The 18,768-nt window shown below is 49.9% G+C and overlaps 1 protein-coding gene across 2 annotated transcripts; it reads right to left on the reverse strand.

Annotated features, from left to right (window-relative positions):
• Window positions 1-1,151: 1,151 nt before the first annotated feature.
• On the reverse strand, window positions 1,152-18,152 carry Polr3gl (RNA polymerase III subunit GL). Of its 2 annotated transcripts, XM_051157737.1 has the most exons (9): window positions 17,804-18,152; window positions 7,103-7,282; window positions 6,784-6,950; window positions 6,386-6,515; window positions 5,648-5,716; window positions 5,339-5,395; window positions 4,730-4,803; window positions 4,515-4,628; window positions 1,152-1,431 (listed from the first exon to the last, which is right to left on the reverse strand). In XM_051157737.1, exons 3-9 carry the CDS (start codon window positions 6,907-6,909, stop codon window positions 1,345-1,347), a joined length of 657 nt encoding a protein of 218 aa, XP_051013694.1. In that variant the 5' UTR covers window positions 6,910-6,950; window positions 7,103-7,282; window positions 17,804-18,152; the 3' UTR covers window positions 1,152-1,344. The 2 variants fall into 2 exon arrangements, with proteins under 2 accessions (XP_051013694.1, XP_051013693.1); XM_051157736.1 differs by lacking the exon at window positions 5,339-5,395.
• Between the last annotated feature and the right edge of the window lie 616 nt (window positions 18,153-18,768).

Genomic DNA, 18,768 nt, shown 5'->3' on the forward strand with positions numbered 1-18,768 from the left:
AGAGAAGAACTGTGCTAAGCTGAAAACAGTGACTCACTCCTCTCTCCTGGCCCCTGGCTTTCTTGACTCTCAGCACAAAAATAGGCGCAATCATTTCTTTGTAAATAAGGACACGATCAAGGTCAAGTGTGAGAAAGAGATGCCTGAACATGCCTGAATATACACGCTCATGTCCTGGAGGCCAAGCACTGGGGCAGTCAGCTGCTCTGTGGCCGACCCTGCGCTTTCCCCAACAATGCTTTCAGACCACATTGCAGATGAGCTGTGAATGCGCCCCAGTAGGGGTGAGAGGTAAAGGACAAAGGACAAGGCTGTGAACCCTAGTGTCACACTGGACAAGGAAAAGGTTGGTTGGGCACTGGTGGCACAGGCCTGGGATGCCAGCTTGGAAGGCCAAGACCGTTTAAGGCCTGGCTTGTTTGGGCTACAGAGTTGGTTCAAGGCCAACTTAGGCAACTTATCCAAACACTGTCTCAAAATGTAAAATAAATATATAAAAAGAGCTGGGGGTATGGCTTAGTGAGAGAGTTTAGCAACTGAGAGGCTGCAACTTCAGTTCTCAGTATAGGGGTGGGGGTGGGGGTGGGGGTAAGGATGGCCTGACTGGACTTCCCCTTCTGTCCCCCTCTAGCCCTTTCCCAGTACACATCACTCTGGGTAGATAGACAGGTACAAACATTTTATTTAAAAATACAAAACAGAAGCCAGGTGTGGTGGTGCACGCCTCTAATCCCAGGCAGAGGCAGGTGGATCGCTGTGAGTTCGAGGCCAGCCTGGTTTACAAAGCGAATCCAGGGCAGCCAAGGCTACACAGAGAAACCCTGTCTCGAAAAACCAAAACAAACCAGCCAACCATCTCAAACCAGGTCTTACTCCTCTTGACTGCTTCTACTCCAAGTATGCCCATAAAGGTTTATAACAACCTTTGCAGGGGTGTTCACAGCTGTCTCCCCTCTAACGGCCCACTCACACTTCTTTCACACTAAGACATGTGAGAGGTGACACAGCGATTTGAGGAAGAGGAAAGACAGCTGCATGTCACTGCTGTGCCTAACAGCCCTCAGGGGTCACGCGGGTAACCCTGAATTCTGACCGATAGGAAGTGTGGTGTGGTGTGGTGGCGCACCTCCGCGGGGCCCCCTCACCCCATAATCTCAAGACTTGGGAGATAGAGGCAGGAGGATCAGAGTTCAAGGCTAGCCTCAGCTACATACTGAGATCCATGCCAGCCTGACCTACATGAGGTCCTGTCTCAATAACAATAACAGAAAAAGTAAAAACCCTAAATAATAGGATATTTAGTCCCTATATCTCAAAGCGAGAAAGATAGATGGGCCTAGGTTTTCAGTATATGGCCTCATCCATATTGTCATCGCTGTCACCTCCAAAGTCCTCACCATTGTCAAAATATGACATGATGTAATCAGTTTCCTGAAACATGAAAAGAAGCGGAGATCAGGAATTACTCCAGAGTTTTCCTTCCCTTTGCTTTCCAGGCTCTTTCCCTCCCAAACACACTGTCCCATGTCTGGGATACCCGTACCAGCTGTGATGAATTTGCTTTATTTTCTTTATGTGCCTAGGTGTTTTGACTGCATTTACATGTATACTGCTTGCCTGCCTGGGCTCCCCAGAGGCCAGAGAATGGCATCAGGTGCCCTGGAATTAGAGTGACAGACAGCTGTGAGCCACCATGTGGATGCTGGGAGCCTGAGTCCTCTGCAAGAGAGCAGGTGCTCTCAAGCATGGAGCCATCACTCCAGCCCGTGTTACAAGTCTTTAAGTGTGTGTGTGCGCGCCCGCGCGCGCGCGCGTGTGTGTGTGTGTGTGTGTGTGTGTAGGTGTGTGTGTAGGTGCGTGTGTGTGTGTGTGTGTAGGTGTGTGTGTGTAGGTGCATGTGTGTGTGTGTAGGTGCGTGTGTGTATGTATAGGTGCGTGCGTGTGTGTGTGTAGGTGCGTGTGTGTGTAGGTGTGTGTGTGTGTGTGTGTAGGTGTGTGTGTGTAGGTGCGTGTGTGTAGGTGCATGTGTGTGTGTAGGTGCGTGTGTGTAGGTGTGTATGTGTAGGTGCGCGTGTGTGTAGGTGCGTGTGTGTAGGTGCATGTGTGTGTAGGTGTGTGTGTAGGTGTGTGTGTAGGTGCGTGTGTGTAGTGTGTGTGTATGTATAGGTGCATGTGTGTGTGTAGGTGTGTGTGTGTGTGTATAGGTGCATGTGTGTGTAGGTGTGTGTGTGTAGGTGTGCGCACGTGTGTGTAGTGTGTGTGTATGTATAGGTGCATGTGTGTGTGTAGGTGCGTGTGTGTGTGTAGGTGTGTGTGTGTAGGTGTGTATGTGTAGGTGCGCGTGTGTGTGTAGGTGCGTGTGTGTAGGTGCATGTGTGTGTGTAGGTGCATGTGTGTGTGTAGGTGCGTGTGTGTAGGTGCGCGCGCGTGTGTGTAGTGTGTGTGTATGTATAGGTGCATGTGTGTGTGTAGGTGCGTGCGCGTGTGTAGGTGCATGTGTGTGTGTGTGGGTGCATGTGTGTAGGTGTGTATGTGTGTAGGTGTGTATGTGCCCTGGTGCACAAGTGCAGGTCAGAAGACAACTTGTAGGAGCCAGTTCTTTCCTTCCTCCCTGTGGTTCTGGGGATTGACCTTGGGTCATCAGGCTTGGTAGCATCCCCTTTACCCTATGAGCCATCTCACTGCTGTGTTAGGTGTTTTGGGACTAGGCTGGGGCAGATGACATGGAGGAAGGCTTCTACCCACTGGTGGCACCCTCACTTTTGGCCCTGAAACTCTCTGAGAACATTTCTTGTGTAAGAGTTGAGAACCCAGGGTTAGTGAGACGGCTCAAAGCAAAAGGTGCCGAGCCGGAGGACCGGACACACACACACACACACACACACACACACACACACACACACACACGCACGCACACACGCACGCACGCACACACACACAAAGATGATATTAAGAACACTAGTTGCTCTTCCAGGGGAGACAGGTTCAGATTCCAGCACCTCAGCTGGGCAGCTCACAACTGCTTGTAATCTCCAGCTTCAGGGAGACCAGAGACCCTCTTTGGGCCTTATCAGGCACCTGACTGCACTTGGCAGACAACCATACAGACACATACACATTAAAAAACAAATAAAAAAACCTCTTTTGTATGCTAAACCTGTTAGTGTATGCATGTAATCTCAACATTAGGAAGCAGAAGCAGGGGCTTTTCTGGGGAGTTCCGGGCCAGCCTAGTTTAAACTGTGAGAGTCTGTCTCAAAACCAAACCAAATCAACCAACCAAACAACCAAACAACAACAAAGTGTTGAGAGCCCAGAGCTTATAAGGGGGAGAGGAGAGGGGCTGGGGGGGGGGGAGAGGAGAGAAAGAGGGGTGAGGGGGAAAAGACAGGGGGCAGGAGAGAGACAGGAGGGGGCAAAAGGGGGAGAGGAGGGGGTAGGCTGTGGGGGGGGAGAGGAGGGGGGCAGAAGAGGGTAGGCTGGGAGGGGGGACAGGAGGGGGAGAGGAGGGGGTAGGCTGTGGGGGGAGAGGAGGGGAGCAGGAGGGGGTAGGCTGGGAGGGGGGACAGGAGGGGGAGAGGAGGGGGTAGGCTGTGGGGGGGAGAGGAGGGGGGCAGGAGGGGGTAGGCTGGGAGGGGGGACAGGACGGGGAGAGGAGGGGGTAGGCTGTGGGGGGGAGAGGTGGGGGGCAGGAGAGGGTAGGCTGGGACGGGGGACAGGAGGGGGAGAGGAGGGGGTAGGCTGTGGGGGGGAGAGGGGGGGGGCAGGAGAGGGTAGGCTGGGAGGGGGGACAGGAAGGGGAGAGGAGGGGGTAGGCTGTGGGGGGAGAGGAGGGGGGCAGGAGAGGGTAGGCTGGGAGGGGGGACAGGAGGGGGAGAGGAGGGGGTAGGCTGTGGGGGGGAGAGGAGGGGGGCAGGAGAGGGTAGGCTGGGAGGGGGGACAGGAGGGGGAGAGGAGGGGGTAGGCTGTGGGGGGAGAGGAGGGGGTAGGCTGTGGGGGAGAGAGGAGGGGGCAGGAGGGGGTAGGCTGGGAGGGGGGACAGGAGGGGGTAGGCTGGGAGGGGGACAGGAGGGGGAGAGGAGGGGGTAGGCTGTGGGGGGGACAGGAGGGGGCAGGAGGGGGTAGGCTGTGGGGGGGGAGGAGGGGGTAGGCTGTGGGGGGGACAGGAACGGGCAGGAGGGGGTAGGCTGTGGGGGGGACAGGAGGGGGCAGGAGGGGGTAGGCTGTGGGGGGGGAGGAGGGGGCAGGAGGGGGTAGGCTGTGGGGGGGACAGGAGGGGGCAGGAGGGGGTAGGCTGTGGGGGGGACAGGAGGGGGTAGGCTGGGAGGGGGGACAGGAGGGGGAGAGGAGGGGGTAGGCTGTGGGGGGGACAGGAGGGGGCAGGCTGTGGGGGGGAGAGGAGGGGGTAGGCTGGGAGGGGGGACAGGAGGGGGAGAGGAGGGGGTAGGCTGTGGGGGGGACAGGAGGGGGCAGGAGGGGGTAGGCTGGGAGGGGGGAGTAGACTCGGCCTTCACCTCTTCATGCTCTTCTTCATCATACTCCTCTTCTTCCCCCTCTTCCTTTTCTTCTTCTTCTTCTTTCTCTTCATCTTCCTCTGAGGTCACTTCCTCCTCCTTCTTCTCCAGAGTCTCAAGTGAGGATGAACAGGAAGAGAAACTGACACTCAGCAAACAGGCAGGACTGGGCTCTAAGCGGCTGAGTCCAGCTGTCCGTCACACTCCCCCCTCACCTCCAGTTTCTGGATTGTTTCCTCTTTGTCTTCTGTGGTCTTGGGGAGCCCCTTGGGGAGGACAATGGTGGTCCCTGTTTGGAGGATCAAAAAGTGACCCCTTAGGAAGCACACCTCCTAACTGGCTCTCTTTCCAGTTGTTAAATTTGACTTGTGCATGAGTGCACCTGTGTGTGCATGTGTGTGTGCGCGCGCGCGTGTGTGTGCCACATGCACGCCCAAGGAGACCTGAGAGGTCACTGGGTCCCCTGCAGCTGCAGTTGCAGGCAGGTGTGGGCCACCTGGTGTGGGTGCCTGGAACCAAACTCTGATAAAGCAGTACATGTTCTTAATGACTGCGCCATTTCTCTGGTTCCTTTTCTTTCTTTTTCACAAAAATGTTTTGTTGCATGGTGTGTGTGCGCGCACGTGTGTGTGTTTGAGGGGTGGGGACGTGTGAAAGTTCTTCCTTTCCACCATGTGCGTCCTAGGCTCAGTGGCAGGTGTCCTCCGAGGTGAGCCCCTCTCCCTCCGGCTTAGCTTTCTACCCCACCCTCTGGCGGCAGACGTGGCGCTCTGCTGCCCTCGTGTGGTTCTTGTGGCATCGGCTCCCTTTCCAGAGTCACTCACTCTCCTTCTGTAGTTTGCGCACTCGAATCCTGAGCTCCCTGGGTAGCCGCCGCCAATCTGGAAAGAGGGAGAGTGAGTGTCCGCGGGGCCCTGTCGGGGGTGCGTGGTCTCTCTGAGGAGATAGCCATTCCTAATGGGAAGGGAGGGTTAAAGGGCAGGAAGGACGGGTCTCTGTTAAAAATAGGCGTTTTCTCTTAGAATCTGAGAGTGTGTCAGTGCCATCTAAGATTCTAGTTTTTAGACGTTAGGGTTCTGGCTTGAGGCTCCTCGCGCATATGAAAGAACCTTCGATGAGGGCCAGTCACCTACCAGGGTTCCAGTCGATGGCATTGTCAATCGGCCCGGACATCTGATACTTGTCGGAGTAACGTTCCACATCTGAGGGGTCAGGGGCCACGTCAGAGGTCTGTCCTTAGAACAGCTGTTCCTAAGGCCCTACCTTTGTTATTTATGGCTTGCCTCACTCCAAACCCAGAACTCAGTGGTGCCGGCTTCTCCATCCCGCCCTTTTGTTACTCTTTGTCCAAAGGCTCTGCTCTTCTGAGCGGTAGGCTCCACTGGACAGCATACACTGGGATAAAAAACAGGGCGCAGTCTTCTGCCTCCCTCTTACTAATGGGGTTACCTTGGTAAGCCTTCCATCTCTGTGAGCCCTCAGCTCCCAGGGCCTCAGGAGAAAAGCATCAAGTGTGAACACTAAGCCTGCCTGCAGTGCTGCCTTCTCCAGTCTCCTGCTCTCACTAACGAGGGGTGAATGCTTTGCGTAGATGTGGTGCTCAGAGACCTAGCATCATTGTGTTAGACTGTGTACTGCGCTCCCTGTTTATACATACGAACTGAGATGCCAATGCTTTCAGGTCCCGCTGTCCTCAGGATTAAGGTTCAACCCAAATCTCGAATAAGGTGATACATTTCAGATACAGAAGGGAGTTTTAATGCTCTCCCTATTAGGTAGTAAATTTCCTAAGCCGCTCCAGCCTCCAGGGGCCTGCGTGCAGACACAGCTTATAGAAGGCCCTAACTCATGATGCTAGCCATTCTACTGACCTCTCTTGGGGACAGCTGGCCGGATGAAGTAGGGGAGCTGCCTCATGGCCCCACGCAGCTCTTGCTTCAGGGCCAGAACATACTCCCCTTCCTCTCCCGTGGGCAGTGGCACCGGGTGGAACTCCAAGGGCTGAAGGAGAACAGTGGTTAGTCAGGACGAAACTACTGCGGTAAAAACCTTGAAGGGCCTTTTCCCTAGGCTGAACCCAATGTTCCCAGTAAACAGGGCCAGACAGAAAGAGAAGGCAACACAGCATTTAGGAAGCTGTGGAGGTGGGAGCAGAAGAAGCACTTCCTGTGGGTCAGGACTATAGACAGAAAAGGTCAGAATGAAGATGGCTCAGGATGGGACAGAAAGACCCTGTGGTCACTGGTAGCGAAGGGAGGGAGGCACTCACAGGGAAGAGTGGAGAAGGCTGGAGAGTGGGCGGGGGCAAAGCGTCACCCTTCCCAATGCCCACAGCCTCCATGTTGAAGGTCAACTGGCCTCGGCCACGACCCCGGCCCCCACCCCGGCTGGCCATGGTGGAGTGGGCCGGACACTCAGAGATCCAGTGAGAAAAACCTAATAAAGACAAAAGTAAAGAGATAACAAAGCCCAGTAGAACAGACAGGGAGCCAAGGAGCTACGTGACACCTGATGTGCTGTGGCAGGTGACTTTTTCCTCTGTGCTGAGGTCTGAACACAGGCTTTTCCAGGGCAGGTGAGTACTTTACCTTTGAGCTATACTCCAAATCCTTTTCCTGTGACACTTAAAAAAGCCAATGGTGCTGAGCAGTTGTGGCGCGTGCCTTTAGTGTCAGCATGAAGATCAGAGGCAGGTGAGATCTCTGAGTCCCAGGGCAGCCTGATCTATAGAGCAACTTTCAGGGTATCCAGAGCTATGCAGAGAAACCCTGTCTCAAAAAAAGCAAAATAAATAAAAGATACAATTAATTTAAAAATACAATTAATTTGTTAATTAGTTAATTACTAGTAAAACATAAAGTTAGGAGTGATACCACAAGCCTGTAATCCCAGCCCTGCACTTGGAAGTGTAAGGCAGAAGGATTGCAAGTTTGGAGCTAGCCTGATCTACATAGAGTTCTAGGCTACTCAGGACTGAATAGCAAGATCATGTCTCAAAAATAAACAAATAGGGAGTAGGAGAGATTGTTCAGTGGTTAAGATGTGCATTTCAGCCAGGTGGTGGTGGCATACATCGGCGGGAGCAGAGGCAGGCATATCTCTGTGAGTTCAAAGCCAGCCTGGTCTACAAAGAGAGTTCCAGGACAGCCAAGGCTACACAAAGAAATCCAGTCTTGAAAAATAAAATAACAGGGCTGGAGAGATGGCTCAGAGGTTAAGAGCACTGAATGTTCTTCCAGAGGTCCTGAGTTCAATTCCCAGCAACCACATGGTGGCTCACAACCATCTATAATGTGAACTGATGTCCTCTTCTGGCCTGGCAGAGCACTGTATACATAAGAAATAAGTCTTTCCAAAAAGTTTTCATTAAAAAAAAATAGGGGGAGGGAAGAGTGCATCTCTTTTTGCAGAGGAATGGAGTTCAGTTTCTAGTACTTGTGTCTGGTGGCTCACAACCATTTGTAATCCCAGCTCCAGGAAATCTAACACCCTTTTCTGGCCTCCGTGGGTGCCTGCACTCTCACTCTTATGCACACACAATTTTAAAACATTTTTTAAAAGATGTATTTATTTATTATTATGTACACAGTGCTCTGCATACATGTACACCTGAAGGCCAGAAGGGGGCATCAGATCACCATGTGGTTGCTGGGAATTGAACTCAGGACCTCTGGAGGAGCAGCCAGTGCCCTTAACCTCTGAGCCATCCCAGGTTTGAAGAGGTGGCTTGGTGGCAAAAAGTATCGAGTCTTCTTGCAGAGGATCCAGGTTCGGTTCCCAGCACTCACACCAGGCAATTCCCAATCGCCTGTAACTCCAGTTCCAGGAGATCCAATGCCCTTTTACAGCCTCCACAGACATTTCACCTAAGTGGTGCACATACATATAAGTAAAAACAAATACTATTTTAAAGCACTAAAAAAGAAATAAATTTCACCTAGACAGACGTCTCCGTGGCTAAGCGTGGGTACTGCTCTTGCAGAAGACCTGAACTCGATTCCCACACTCACATAGGGTGCTAATGCTAATGCTAACTCTAGATCCAGTGCCTTTGGCCTTAATGGGCACCTGAGTCCATGTGTGTACACACAAGAGACACACACAGACTCATGATTCAAAGTAAGATAATCTGTTTATTTTTTGAGATTTTAATTTAGTTTTATTTTATGTGTATGGGTGTTTTGCAGGCATGTGTGGATACCATTTGCGTGCAGTGCCCAAGAAACCCAGAAGAGGGCACTGTTTCTCCTGAGGTCTTGAGTTACAGATGGTTGTTAGCTGCCTGGTCTCTCCAAGGGCTAGGAGTCTGTCCTGCACGTGCCAGATGTGAAATGGTACCTTTCCCTCTAGGATCGTCACGTCCAAAGCTCCTAAGTCCAGTTTAGTTGATTATCAAACGTCAGACACGGAGAAAGTGTCATAGCCCAGAGGAGGCCAAGGGGATGCGACAAAGCATTGGAGTTCTGAATGGGACTGTGACACCTGGGAAGACCACCATATACAAACTGAAGAAATCTGAACAGAATATGAACCTTGAAAAACAATATGTCAACAGTGGTTCATTAACTGTAACAAATGCATTACAGTATTACAACATTAATATATATAGGTAATACAGTACACAGCATTAATGTTAGGGAGCTGTGTGCCAGGGATTCGTGGAAACTCTGGGGGTTATCTGTCCAATACGTGTATATATATGAATTTCTTATTATTTTTGAATCCAGGGTTTTCCATATTCTTTTTTTCTTTTTTGGTTTTTTGAGACAGGGTTTCTCTGTGTAGCCTTGACGGTCCTGAACTTGCTTTGTAGACCAGGCTGGCCTCGAAATCACAGAGATCCGCCTGCCTCTGCCTTCCAGAGTGCTGGGATTAAAGGTGTGCACCACCACGTCCGGTGGGCCATAGCAGCTTTTCCCTTCCATTTTTATCATGGTGGTTAAATTTCCGTAATTCCTCAGGTACCATCTTCTTCCTCCTACAGATTATTAATCTCGTTTATGATTCTGTACATGAGACATATATTTATATTTACTTAAGATTTTACTTTACGTATGTGTGTGTGTGTGTGTGAGAGAGAGAGAGAGAAAGAGAGACAGAGACAGAGACAGAGAGACTGCCCAACGTTCTCCGACCCCACCTGCCCCTCCCCCACCTTGTTGAGGAAGTCTCTCTAACCACTGAGCAGTGGACTTCAGGCTTGTTGGCCTGTACACTTCCCCTGATTCTCCTGCCTCTGTTTCCCATCAGCTCCATGGGTCAAACTCAGGTTGTCCAATTTGCATGCCCAAGGGTCTTTACCTGCTGAGACACCTCCCTGAATTCCTAATTAAAATGTTAAATCAATCATTTTATTTATTGGCTGGCAATGTTGGCACATACCTGTCACCTTAGAACTTGGGAGGTAGAGGCAGGAGGATCACAAGTTTAGAACTTTCTGAGTAGCCCAGGATAGCCCCAGGCTCCTTGGCTGTCCTCTTTGCTCAGCCAGCCACCTAATTATGCTCTCTTTCTATAAAGGAAGAATTCCTACATTATAGGGAAGTTAATGCACAAGCAAAAAGGAAGAAGAGAACAATTGTGAGAGGCACCACCTGGAAGCCTGTTTACAGGGCTAGGGGTGAACCTTAGTGCCTGCGTGTCCTCTCAGAACGTGGGAAGCCCTTGCCAGGCGTGGTGGCGCACGCCTTTAAGCCCAGCACTCGGGAGGCAGAGGCAGGCGGATCACTGTGAGTTCAAGGCCAGCCTAGTCTACAAAGTGAGTCCAGGACAGCCAAGGCTACACAGAGAAACCCTGTCTTGAAAAATCAAAAAGAAAAAAAACAACAACAACCCCTGCTACTGCAAGAGAAGGTTTCTGGGGCCTCAGGTGAGGACTGAGCCGCTTAGGTCTCTTTCCCTTGACAGACACAACTCCAGCTGTGAGAAGTGAGTGGCTCTGACGGCAAAGCCCATGACCTTGGAGCCTTGGCAACGCTAACCTTACTCCCACTTATTCCCACGGTAAACAAGTGATTACCAAAGACAAAGAGGGAAAGATGGCGTGTCCTGTCTAACACAGGCACCAAGCTGGTGGGCAGAATCTCCCGTGCTCAGCTTGGGGATGTGTAAGGAATCCATTTACGGTTGCAGCAAGTGGGACTGTGCCCTCTAGACGCCCAAGACGGGGAAGCTGCTGCTGCTGCTCTGTTAAGCGCCTTCTGAAACTGTTTTTAACTCGTGGATCGGCGCCGCTGTCCACTTCGGTCAGCAAAGCTTCCTTTTGTTACAGGTGGCAGTGACTCGGAGACTGCTCGTGAGTAGCGAATGCACGACTGCTGGTTGACAGGCCGCACATAAGATACTCACATCACCCACTCTAAGGCTTGGAGGGAGGAAAGGGTGCGGTGTGTAGGTCGCTGATTCCTGGACAAGGCATGGCTGTTGAACCCTTGAACTCACCGCACCCGGGTTACCTGCATAAGATCAGCACAAGACCTGGCCAGTGACTATGCTGTCACAGGAGGAGGGGGTCATGGCAGTCTACCCCTCCCAGAGAATGAGTAAGAAGCTATAGGTGATGGGAGAGGGAGAGACTTCTTCCGTGGTGTAACCACCGGTAAGGTTCTCTTTCTCCCATAAAGAGAGCCTTCCTGAGCAGGGCCTGGTGGTGCTCACCTTCAATCCTAGCTATAAACAATGAAACCCAAGCGTGAGCAGGTCTAATTGGGAAGAAGGTTAGCAGGAATGGAGAGAGGTGCATGTGTGTATGCGTGCGTGTGCGTGTGCGTGCGTGTGCGTGTGTGTAGATATGGGGGGCAGAGAGAGAGAGAGAGGGCGGGAAGGAGGGAGGGAGGGAGATATGATGGATATACACTGTACAGCCAGGTGTGGTGGAGCACTTTAATCCCAGTACTCAGGAGGCAGAAGCAGACGGATCTCTGTGAGTTCAAGGCCAGCTTGGTCTACAGAGCCAGTCCAGACAGCCAGGGCTATACAAAGAATACTTGTCTTAAAAAAACACAAACAAAAAAAGAAAAGGAAAGGAAATCCACTGTACATAAGATGACTGAAGTACATCTATGAAAATGTCATGGGCTGGAGAAATGGCTCAGTGGTTAAGAGCACTGCCTGCTCTTCCAAAGGACCCAGGTTCAATTCCCAGCATCCACATGGCAGCTCACAACTGTCTGTAACTCCAAGATCTGACACTCTTACACCAATGGACATAAATTAAAAATTAAATAAAATATTTTTTAAAAAAGGAAAATGTCACATGGGGCCTGCTGTTATATACCTAACATAAACTAATAAAAACTTTAACAAGAGACTCTTTTTTTCCTTTTTTTTTTTTTTTTTTTTTTTTTGAGACAGGGTTTCTCTGTGTAGCCTTGGCTGTCCTGGACTCACTTTATAGACTAGCCTGGCCTCAAACTCGCAGAGATCCGCCTGTCTTTGCCTCCCCAGTGCTGGGATTAAAGGCCGCCCAGCAAGAAGAGATTCTTGAGAGCAGGTAAAGTCTGCTCTAATGTGATCTAGATGTGTTCCTGTCAACGTCCTCCCAGGTGCTCACCAGTGCACTGTGCTTTCCCCACACACCAGCTTTCCCATGACAGACTCTGGCCCAGTTATGCACACCTTTGAACGGTAGTAAAAGTTACTAAAGAGCAGATTTCAATAAACCATACCAAATAATAATAATAATAATAATATTATTATTATTATTCATGGAGAGCTGAGAGTGGGAGCCCAAGCCTGTAAAGCCAGCACTTAAGAAGTGAAGGCAGGCTGATCTGGAGTTCAAGGTCATCCAAGGCCACATGGTGAGTTTCTGGCCATCTTGGGCAATCTGAGTCCTTGCCCAAAACCAACTGACCAAAGAAAAGCCCCGATTCTACAGTTTCCCAGCTACATAAACTGTGGGTCTCTCTGTGTCTCTCTGTTTGTAAAATGGGAATGGCGATAGTAAACTCGTTGTCTTAGTTACTTTCAAATTGCTTCGAAGAGACCCCATGACTGAGGCAACTCATGGAAGAGACTTTATTGGGGGCTTACAGCTTCAGATGGTGAGCCTATGACCATCCCAGCAGGCATGGCGGCAGGCAGGCATGCAGGCATGGGAGCAGTAGCTGAGAACTCTCGTGTCATTCACAAGCATGAGGCAGAGAGAGAGCAAGTGAGCTAACCACTAACCAACTGGGAACAATGAGGGCCTTTGAAACCCCCCCACCCCCTACCCTCCATCGCCCCACTCCCCACCCCGTCAGCACACCTCCTGCACAAGATCACACCACCTAATCCTTCCCAAACAGTTCCACCAACTGGGGGAACTAAATGCGTGAGCCTATGGGGGCCATGCTTATTCAAACCACCACGCCCACTATGTGCCACATATTCTTCTGAGTGCTGCCGATAAAGCAGTGAGTAACATGGACAAAGAAGCAAGCAATGACAGAACTCCCGTGCATGCTGGTGCTTGCTGCATGGAGTTTGTGTTCTGGTGGAAGCACCAGATGACAAAGAGGAGCTGAAACATGAGGGTAAGATGAAGTCCCTGAAGGGGAGGACGCGTGACTGGTAGTGCAGCTCTCTAACCCTGCATTTCTCACAAATGAGGTAAGAAGTCAATACTGTGTTAGAACTCTTGGAGATCTAAGTGGAAGAATGCCCCCCACACCCCAACCTCACACACCACACATACCACACACACACACCCCACACACACACTCGAAATGAAAGCTGGAGAAGTATCTCTGTGGCAGAGCCCTTGCTCAGGGGGTGCAAGGCCTCAAGATCAACCCCCAGTACTAAAAAGAAAAGCAGCCAGGTAAGTGTGCAGTGCAGGCCTGTAATCCCAGCACCAGAGAAGCTGAGACAGGGGATTGCAAAGTCTAGACAAGCCTAGGCTACAGAGTAAGATATTGTCTCCCCCCGGCCCCCTGTCCCCCCCCAAAAAAGAAAAAAAAGCCCAATACAAAACAAATAGGAAAAAAAAGGGGGGGGGAACAAAAGTTGGACATGGTGTCCAATGTCTTTAATCCTAGCACTTGAGGCAGGTGATGTCAGAGGCAGGTAGATCTCTGTGAGTTCAAGGCCACCCTGTTCTTCATAAGAGATCCAGGCCAGCCAAGGCTACATAGCAAGTCCCTGACTCAAAACAAATAACAACAGCAACAAAATGACAAAGAGCATGAACAGTAAATTGACAAAAGAATGGTCAAAAAGCCACTTTAAAAATATTGTATGTGAGGGGCTGGAGAGATGGCTCAGTGGTTAAGAGCACTGCCTGCTCTTCAAAAGGTACTGAGTTCAATTCCCAGCAACCACATGGTGGTTTACAACCACTTGTAATGTAGTCTGATGCCTTCTTCTGGCCTACAGGTGTACATGCAGGCAGAACATTGTATGCATAATAATAAATAAATAAACATTTTAAAAAATATTGTATGTTTATTTATTTACTCGTTTGAGACAGGCTCTCTACACAGTGCTGGCTGTCCCAGAACTCACTGCCTGCCTCTGCCTCCTGAGTGCTGAAGTTAAAACCATACCTGGGCTCTTTTATTTTTCTTTCAAGATTTATGTTTACATTTAATTATGAATTATGTGTATTGTGTGTTTGTGGGTATGTGCACTCAAGTGCTGGTGCCCATGGAGGCCTGAGGGGTCAGATTCTCCTGTAGCTGGAGGTGCAGATGGATGCTGGGGAAATAAACGTAGGTGCTCTGTGACAGCAGGGTGCCCTATTATAATTACTGAACTGTCTTTCTAGACTCTGTTTTTAAAAGTGTGTGTGTGTGTGTGTGTGTGTAGTGTAGTGTAGTGTAATGCATGTGTGTGTGTGTCTGACGTGTGTGGAGCTCAGAGGACAACTCTGGGTGTTCGTATTCACCCTGCTTGTTTTCCAGGTGAGGTCTTTCTCCTTCTTCTTCATTTTTTTTTTTTGAGACAGGTTTTCTCTGTGTAGCCTTGGCTGTCCCGTACTCGCTTTGTAGACCAGGCTGGCCTCGAACTCACAGCAATCTGCTTGCCTCTGCCTCCCAGAGTGCTGGGATCACAGGTGAGATCTTTCTTGTTTGCCTTGCAGCTTCTGTAGTATTCCCAGGTCCCCACCTCCCATCACCACAAGAGTGCTGGTGTTACAGCCCTAGGCCACCACCGTATTTTTCAGACAATAAGACGCACCTGACCATTAGATGCACCCAGTTTTTAGAGCAGTAAAGCAAGAAAAATAGTAAAAACAGCAACCAGACCACCATACAATGCACCCTAATCCCACCCCCACTTTTTTGGGGGGGGGAGGTGCATCTTACGGTCCAAAAAATACAGTACATCTGTCCAACTTTTAGATACGTTCCAGGATATGAACCCAGGTTTTCCAGCTTGAGCTGAAAGTGTTTTTTATGGATTGAGCCATCTGCCCAGCCCAATAAAACCATTTTCTACCTAACAAGGAACTAAGAAAAAATTAAATAATAATAATTAGGCTGTAGTGAGAATCCCTTTAGATGGACATAGACTGTGGTTAGTTTTCTGTCAAACTGACACAAGCTAGAGAGAAGGAACCTTCATTGGGAAAATGACTCCATTCGATGGGCTTGAGGGCACGTCTGTGGGGTATTTTCTTGGTTGATGATTGATGTGGGATGGCCCAGGGTGCTGTGGGCAGGGCCACCATCGAGCAGGTGGTTTTGGCTTGTGTAGAAAAGAAGCTGAGAAAGCTATAGAGAGCAAGTCAGTCAGCAGTGTTCCTTCATGGCCTCTACTTCAGTCCCTGCCTCTGCGTCCTACCTGATAGACTGTGATTGGGAAGTGTACATCAAGTAAAATCTTTCCTCCCTAAGTTGCTGTTGGCTGTAGTGTCTTATCCCAGCAACAGAACACACACTGAAACATTAGGATACCTCCATGGGAAGGCTAAACAATCTCTCTTTTTAAAAAATATTTATTTATTATATATACAATGTTCTGCCTGCATGTGTGCCTGCACACCAGAAGAGGGCACCAGATCTCCTTATAGATGGTTGTGAGCCACCATATGGTTTCTGGGAATTGAACGCAGGACCTCTGGAAGAACAGACAGATCTCTTAACCTCTGAGTCATCTCTCCAGGACCTCTCTTGAGGTTTGCTTTTTGTTTTAATGCTTTTATTCTTAATCTAGAAATCCTGCTAAACCCTACTAAATTATGCACATACACAGAATGAACTGGGATTCTAATAACAGGGGCAGGCAAAATGGCTCAGCAGGTGAAGGCATCTGTTGCGCGGCAGTGCGGATCTAAGAACCTGAGTCCCAGCCCTGGAACCGCATAAGGTGAAATGGAGGCAGGATATTACAGAGGTGTCCTCCAGTCTCGACATGCATGCCTTGACCCATCTGTGTACAAGTACACATAATGATAACAAAGTTCAAAATCGTAAAATAGTAATTACAGTATGTATTAGGGCTATGAAGTAGTGCATGCTTTTATATTACTGTGTTTGCAAATTGTAATATATATCCTATAGTTAATAAGTAAAAAGGATGTTTTGTTTTGTTTTCAAGATACAGGGGAGGGCTGGAGAGGTGGCTCATGGTTAAGGGCACTGGCTGCTCTTCCAGAGGGCCTGGGGTTCTAGTCCCAAGCACCAGCACAGTGACTCACAACAGTCTGTAGCCCCAGCCCCAGGGAATCCAACACCCTTTCCTGCCCTCCAGGGCTTCAGCCACACAAATCAAAGCAAACAAAACCCCAAAAAAACAAAAGTAAAAAATTGCTTAGCACAAAGCCTTGGGCCAACCTTGTCACTGAGCTTATCCAGAGTAAGTTTGGGGCCAGCCTGTAGGTTACAAGTTACTCCACCCAGCCCCACTAATAATAAAAGTTGAAAAAAATATAAAGAAAAGATTAAACAGTGGAAGGCCCTGGAAAGAGCTAGTGAGTTCTTTACTAAAGATGCTGGCCCAGGGATAGGTCTGTAGCTGGGGTGGCGTTAATGCTTAGCATTTTAAAGGCCAGATTCATGCTTCTTAGTGAAAAAAGCAAGTTTAATTGGGGGCGCAGTGGTACGAGCCTGTTACCCAAGCCTTTCAGGAAGGTTGAGAGCAGAGGATCATAAGTTGGAGGCCAGACTGCTTTATCTGCATAGCAAGAACCAGTCTCAGAAACAGTTTCCCACATAGTCACTAGGTGATGGTTTATTGAGTAGGTTTTGTTAGAAGGTTCACTGTGGTCCCTGGTGTCTAGCATTGGGCCTGACTTGTAGTAGGTGCTCAGTAAAATTTCTTGTTCGAACAAATGACTACATGAGTCTATAGACCTTGTAGACACTTGAGACCTTGTGAGTCATAAAGCCTCCTTTCCCGTTCTCTTCGCTGTTTTCCTTCGCTGGTCTGAGAGCAATTATAAAACATTAATGCAATAAACCACCAATTTAAAGGCCCTTAATTATATACTATGTTGGGTATTTTTTTATTGTTCCCTAATTATATTAGTTTAAATTCATCCTCCTTGACAAGAGGACTGGTTCCCACAAATCAATTCCATTCAGTTAACACTTACTGAGCATAACGTACTAAAGTACCACAATTTGTCCCATCAAACCTTCCGTTCAAAGAATAGAAACATCAAAAGAGAACGTGTATTCCTAGCACTGGGGAAGGTGCAGGAGGAGGAAGGCAAGTTGGAGGCCCATACGGGCTACACAGCAAGAGTCTGTCAATAACAACAATGGGAGGAATGGAGGGAGAGAGCTAGCCTTACGAGATAGTAAATACTCTTGCTGCCAAGTGGCCAGGAAAACAGGCGGACTTGCTCAAGGTGTCCTCTGACCTCCTTGCGCAAACCACGGCGGCCCCGCCCCCGCCCCCGCCCCCCCCACGAATAACGTGATTTTTAAAATTAAAGAGATTCCAATAGGGATAATCAGACATTGTCAGGCTGGGGAATCAATAAATTCAAGAACGGCGGTCCAGAAAACTGCTGGGTAGGAGATAGCGTTTCAGGTGATCCGACAGGTAATAGGAGTCCGTCAGGCTCGTGACAGGGGGTTAGTGTTAATAGACGCGGGGAAGCGGATACCATAGTAGAGTCTGAGCTACAAAAACGAGCCTTCCTCTCCTGCTGGGAATATCTGTTCCCAGGCTTTACCGCAAGCCCTGTCTCTGGTGTACAGCAATGAAAGCCCGGGGAGAAGGGGTAGGGATTCAGAAGGGGGCTGACCCAACAGGCTGATAGAAAACGTTGTCTACCTTGTTGTCGGCACAGGGGGACTAATTCGGGAAGTACCGGACCAAACCGGGTCAGAGCCGTCAGGTCGAAGCCTTACCTGCCGTCCCTCCCCCACTCGGGGCCCACGCAGCCGCCAACTTGAAATTTGCTTTTCTTCTTCCAGCCCGCGTTCTAGGCCCGCCTCCCGGAGCTTTCCATTGGTGGGTTTCCCCAGTCAATCTGCGAGGGCGGAGGCGGGCGAGGGGGTGGGGGGCGGAGGGAGCGAGCCTAACCGGAACTGAGGCTTGGGAAGTGGGGCGCGCTGAGACCCAGGGCTGCAGAATTCACCGCCGCGCCTCAGACCCGACAGCCTCCGGAAGGCGGGAGTCGGCTAAGAGGACCTGCTACTCAGAGCTCATCTAGGCACGTGGCTGAGCCAGAAGAAGAGAACCGCTGCTGGGAAATGTACCCCTGAATTACAGAGACCAGACTGCTCTACGGTTAACAGCTTTGCCTGCAGAGGACCTGAGTTCGTTCCCAACACTCCCAATCACCTGACTCCAGCTCCGGCGCCCTCTTCTGGCTTACGACATCACACACACACACACACACACACACACACACACACACACACACACACACACGAAATAGAGGGAAATATTTCAGGATGGAGATAAAGCTACGAGTTAGTCAACAAGAGTATGCAAGATGTCAGAGAAAATGGCCTCTAGACTGGGACGTGGCATGTGGGTGTCGTGTCCAGGTTTTGGAGTGGCTGTGAAACCTGCTTAACCTCAATACACCTTATAGATTTGTGAGGGTTGGAGATGACGTATGCAACGCACACATCAATAGCGAGTAAAAGTGGGTGTTTGCCCTGCAGATAATTTCTTCTCCACCACCAATAACGTTATTTTTTGCATCTGTGCTTGATGACCTCTGCCATTTGAATCCTCTAGGGTTTTTTTGGTGAGCTTTTCAAACCCTTAGTACCCATCCGATGCCCCCACTTCCTTTGGTACCTTCCAGCTGGACACAAACTCATCCCTAAAATATGCAGATGGAAGCCTTGGTAACCATGGA

The sequence above is a fragment of the Acomys russatus genome, chromosome 15, assembly GCF_903995435.1.
Source record: "Acomys russatus chromosome 15, mAcoRus1.1, whole genome shotgun sequence".
NCBI lineage: Eukaryota > Metazoa > Chordata > Mammalia > Rodentia > Muridae > Acomys > Acomys russatus.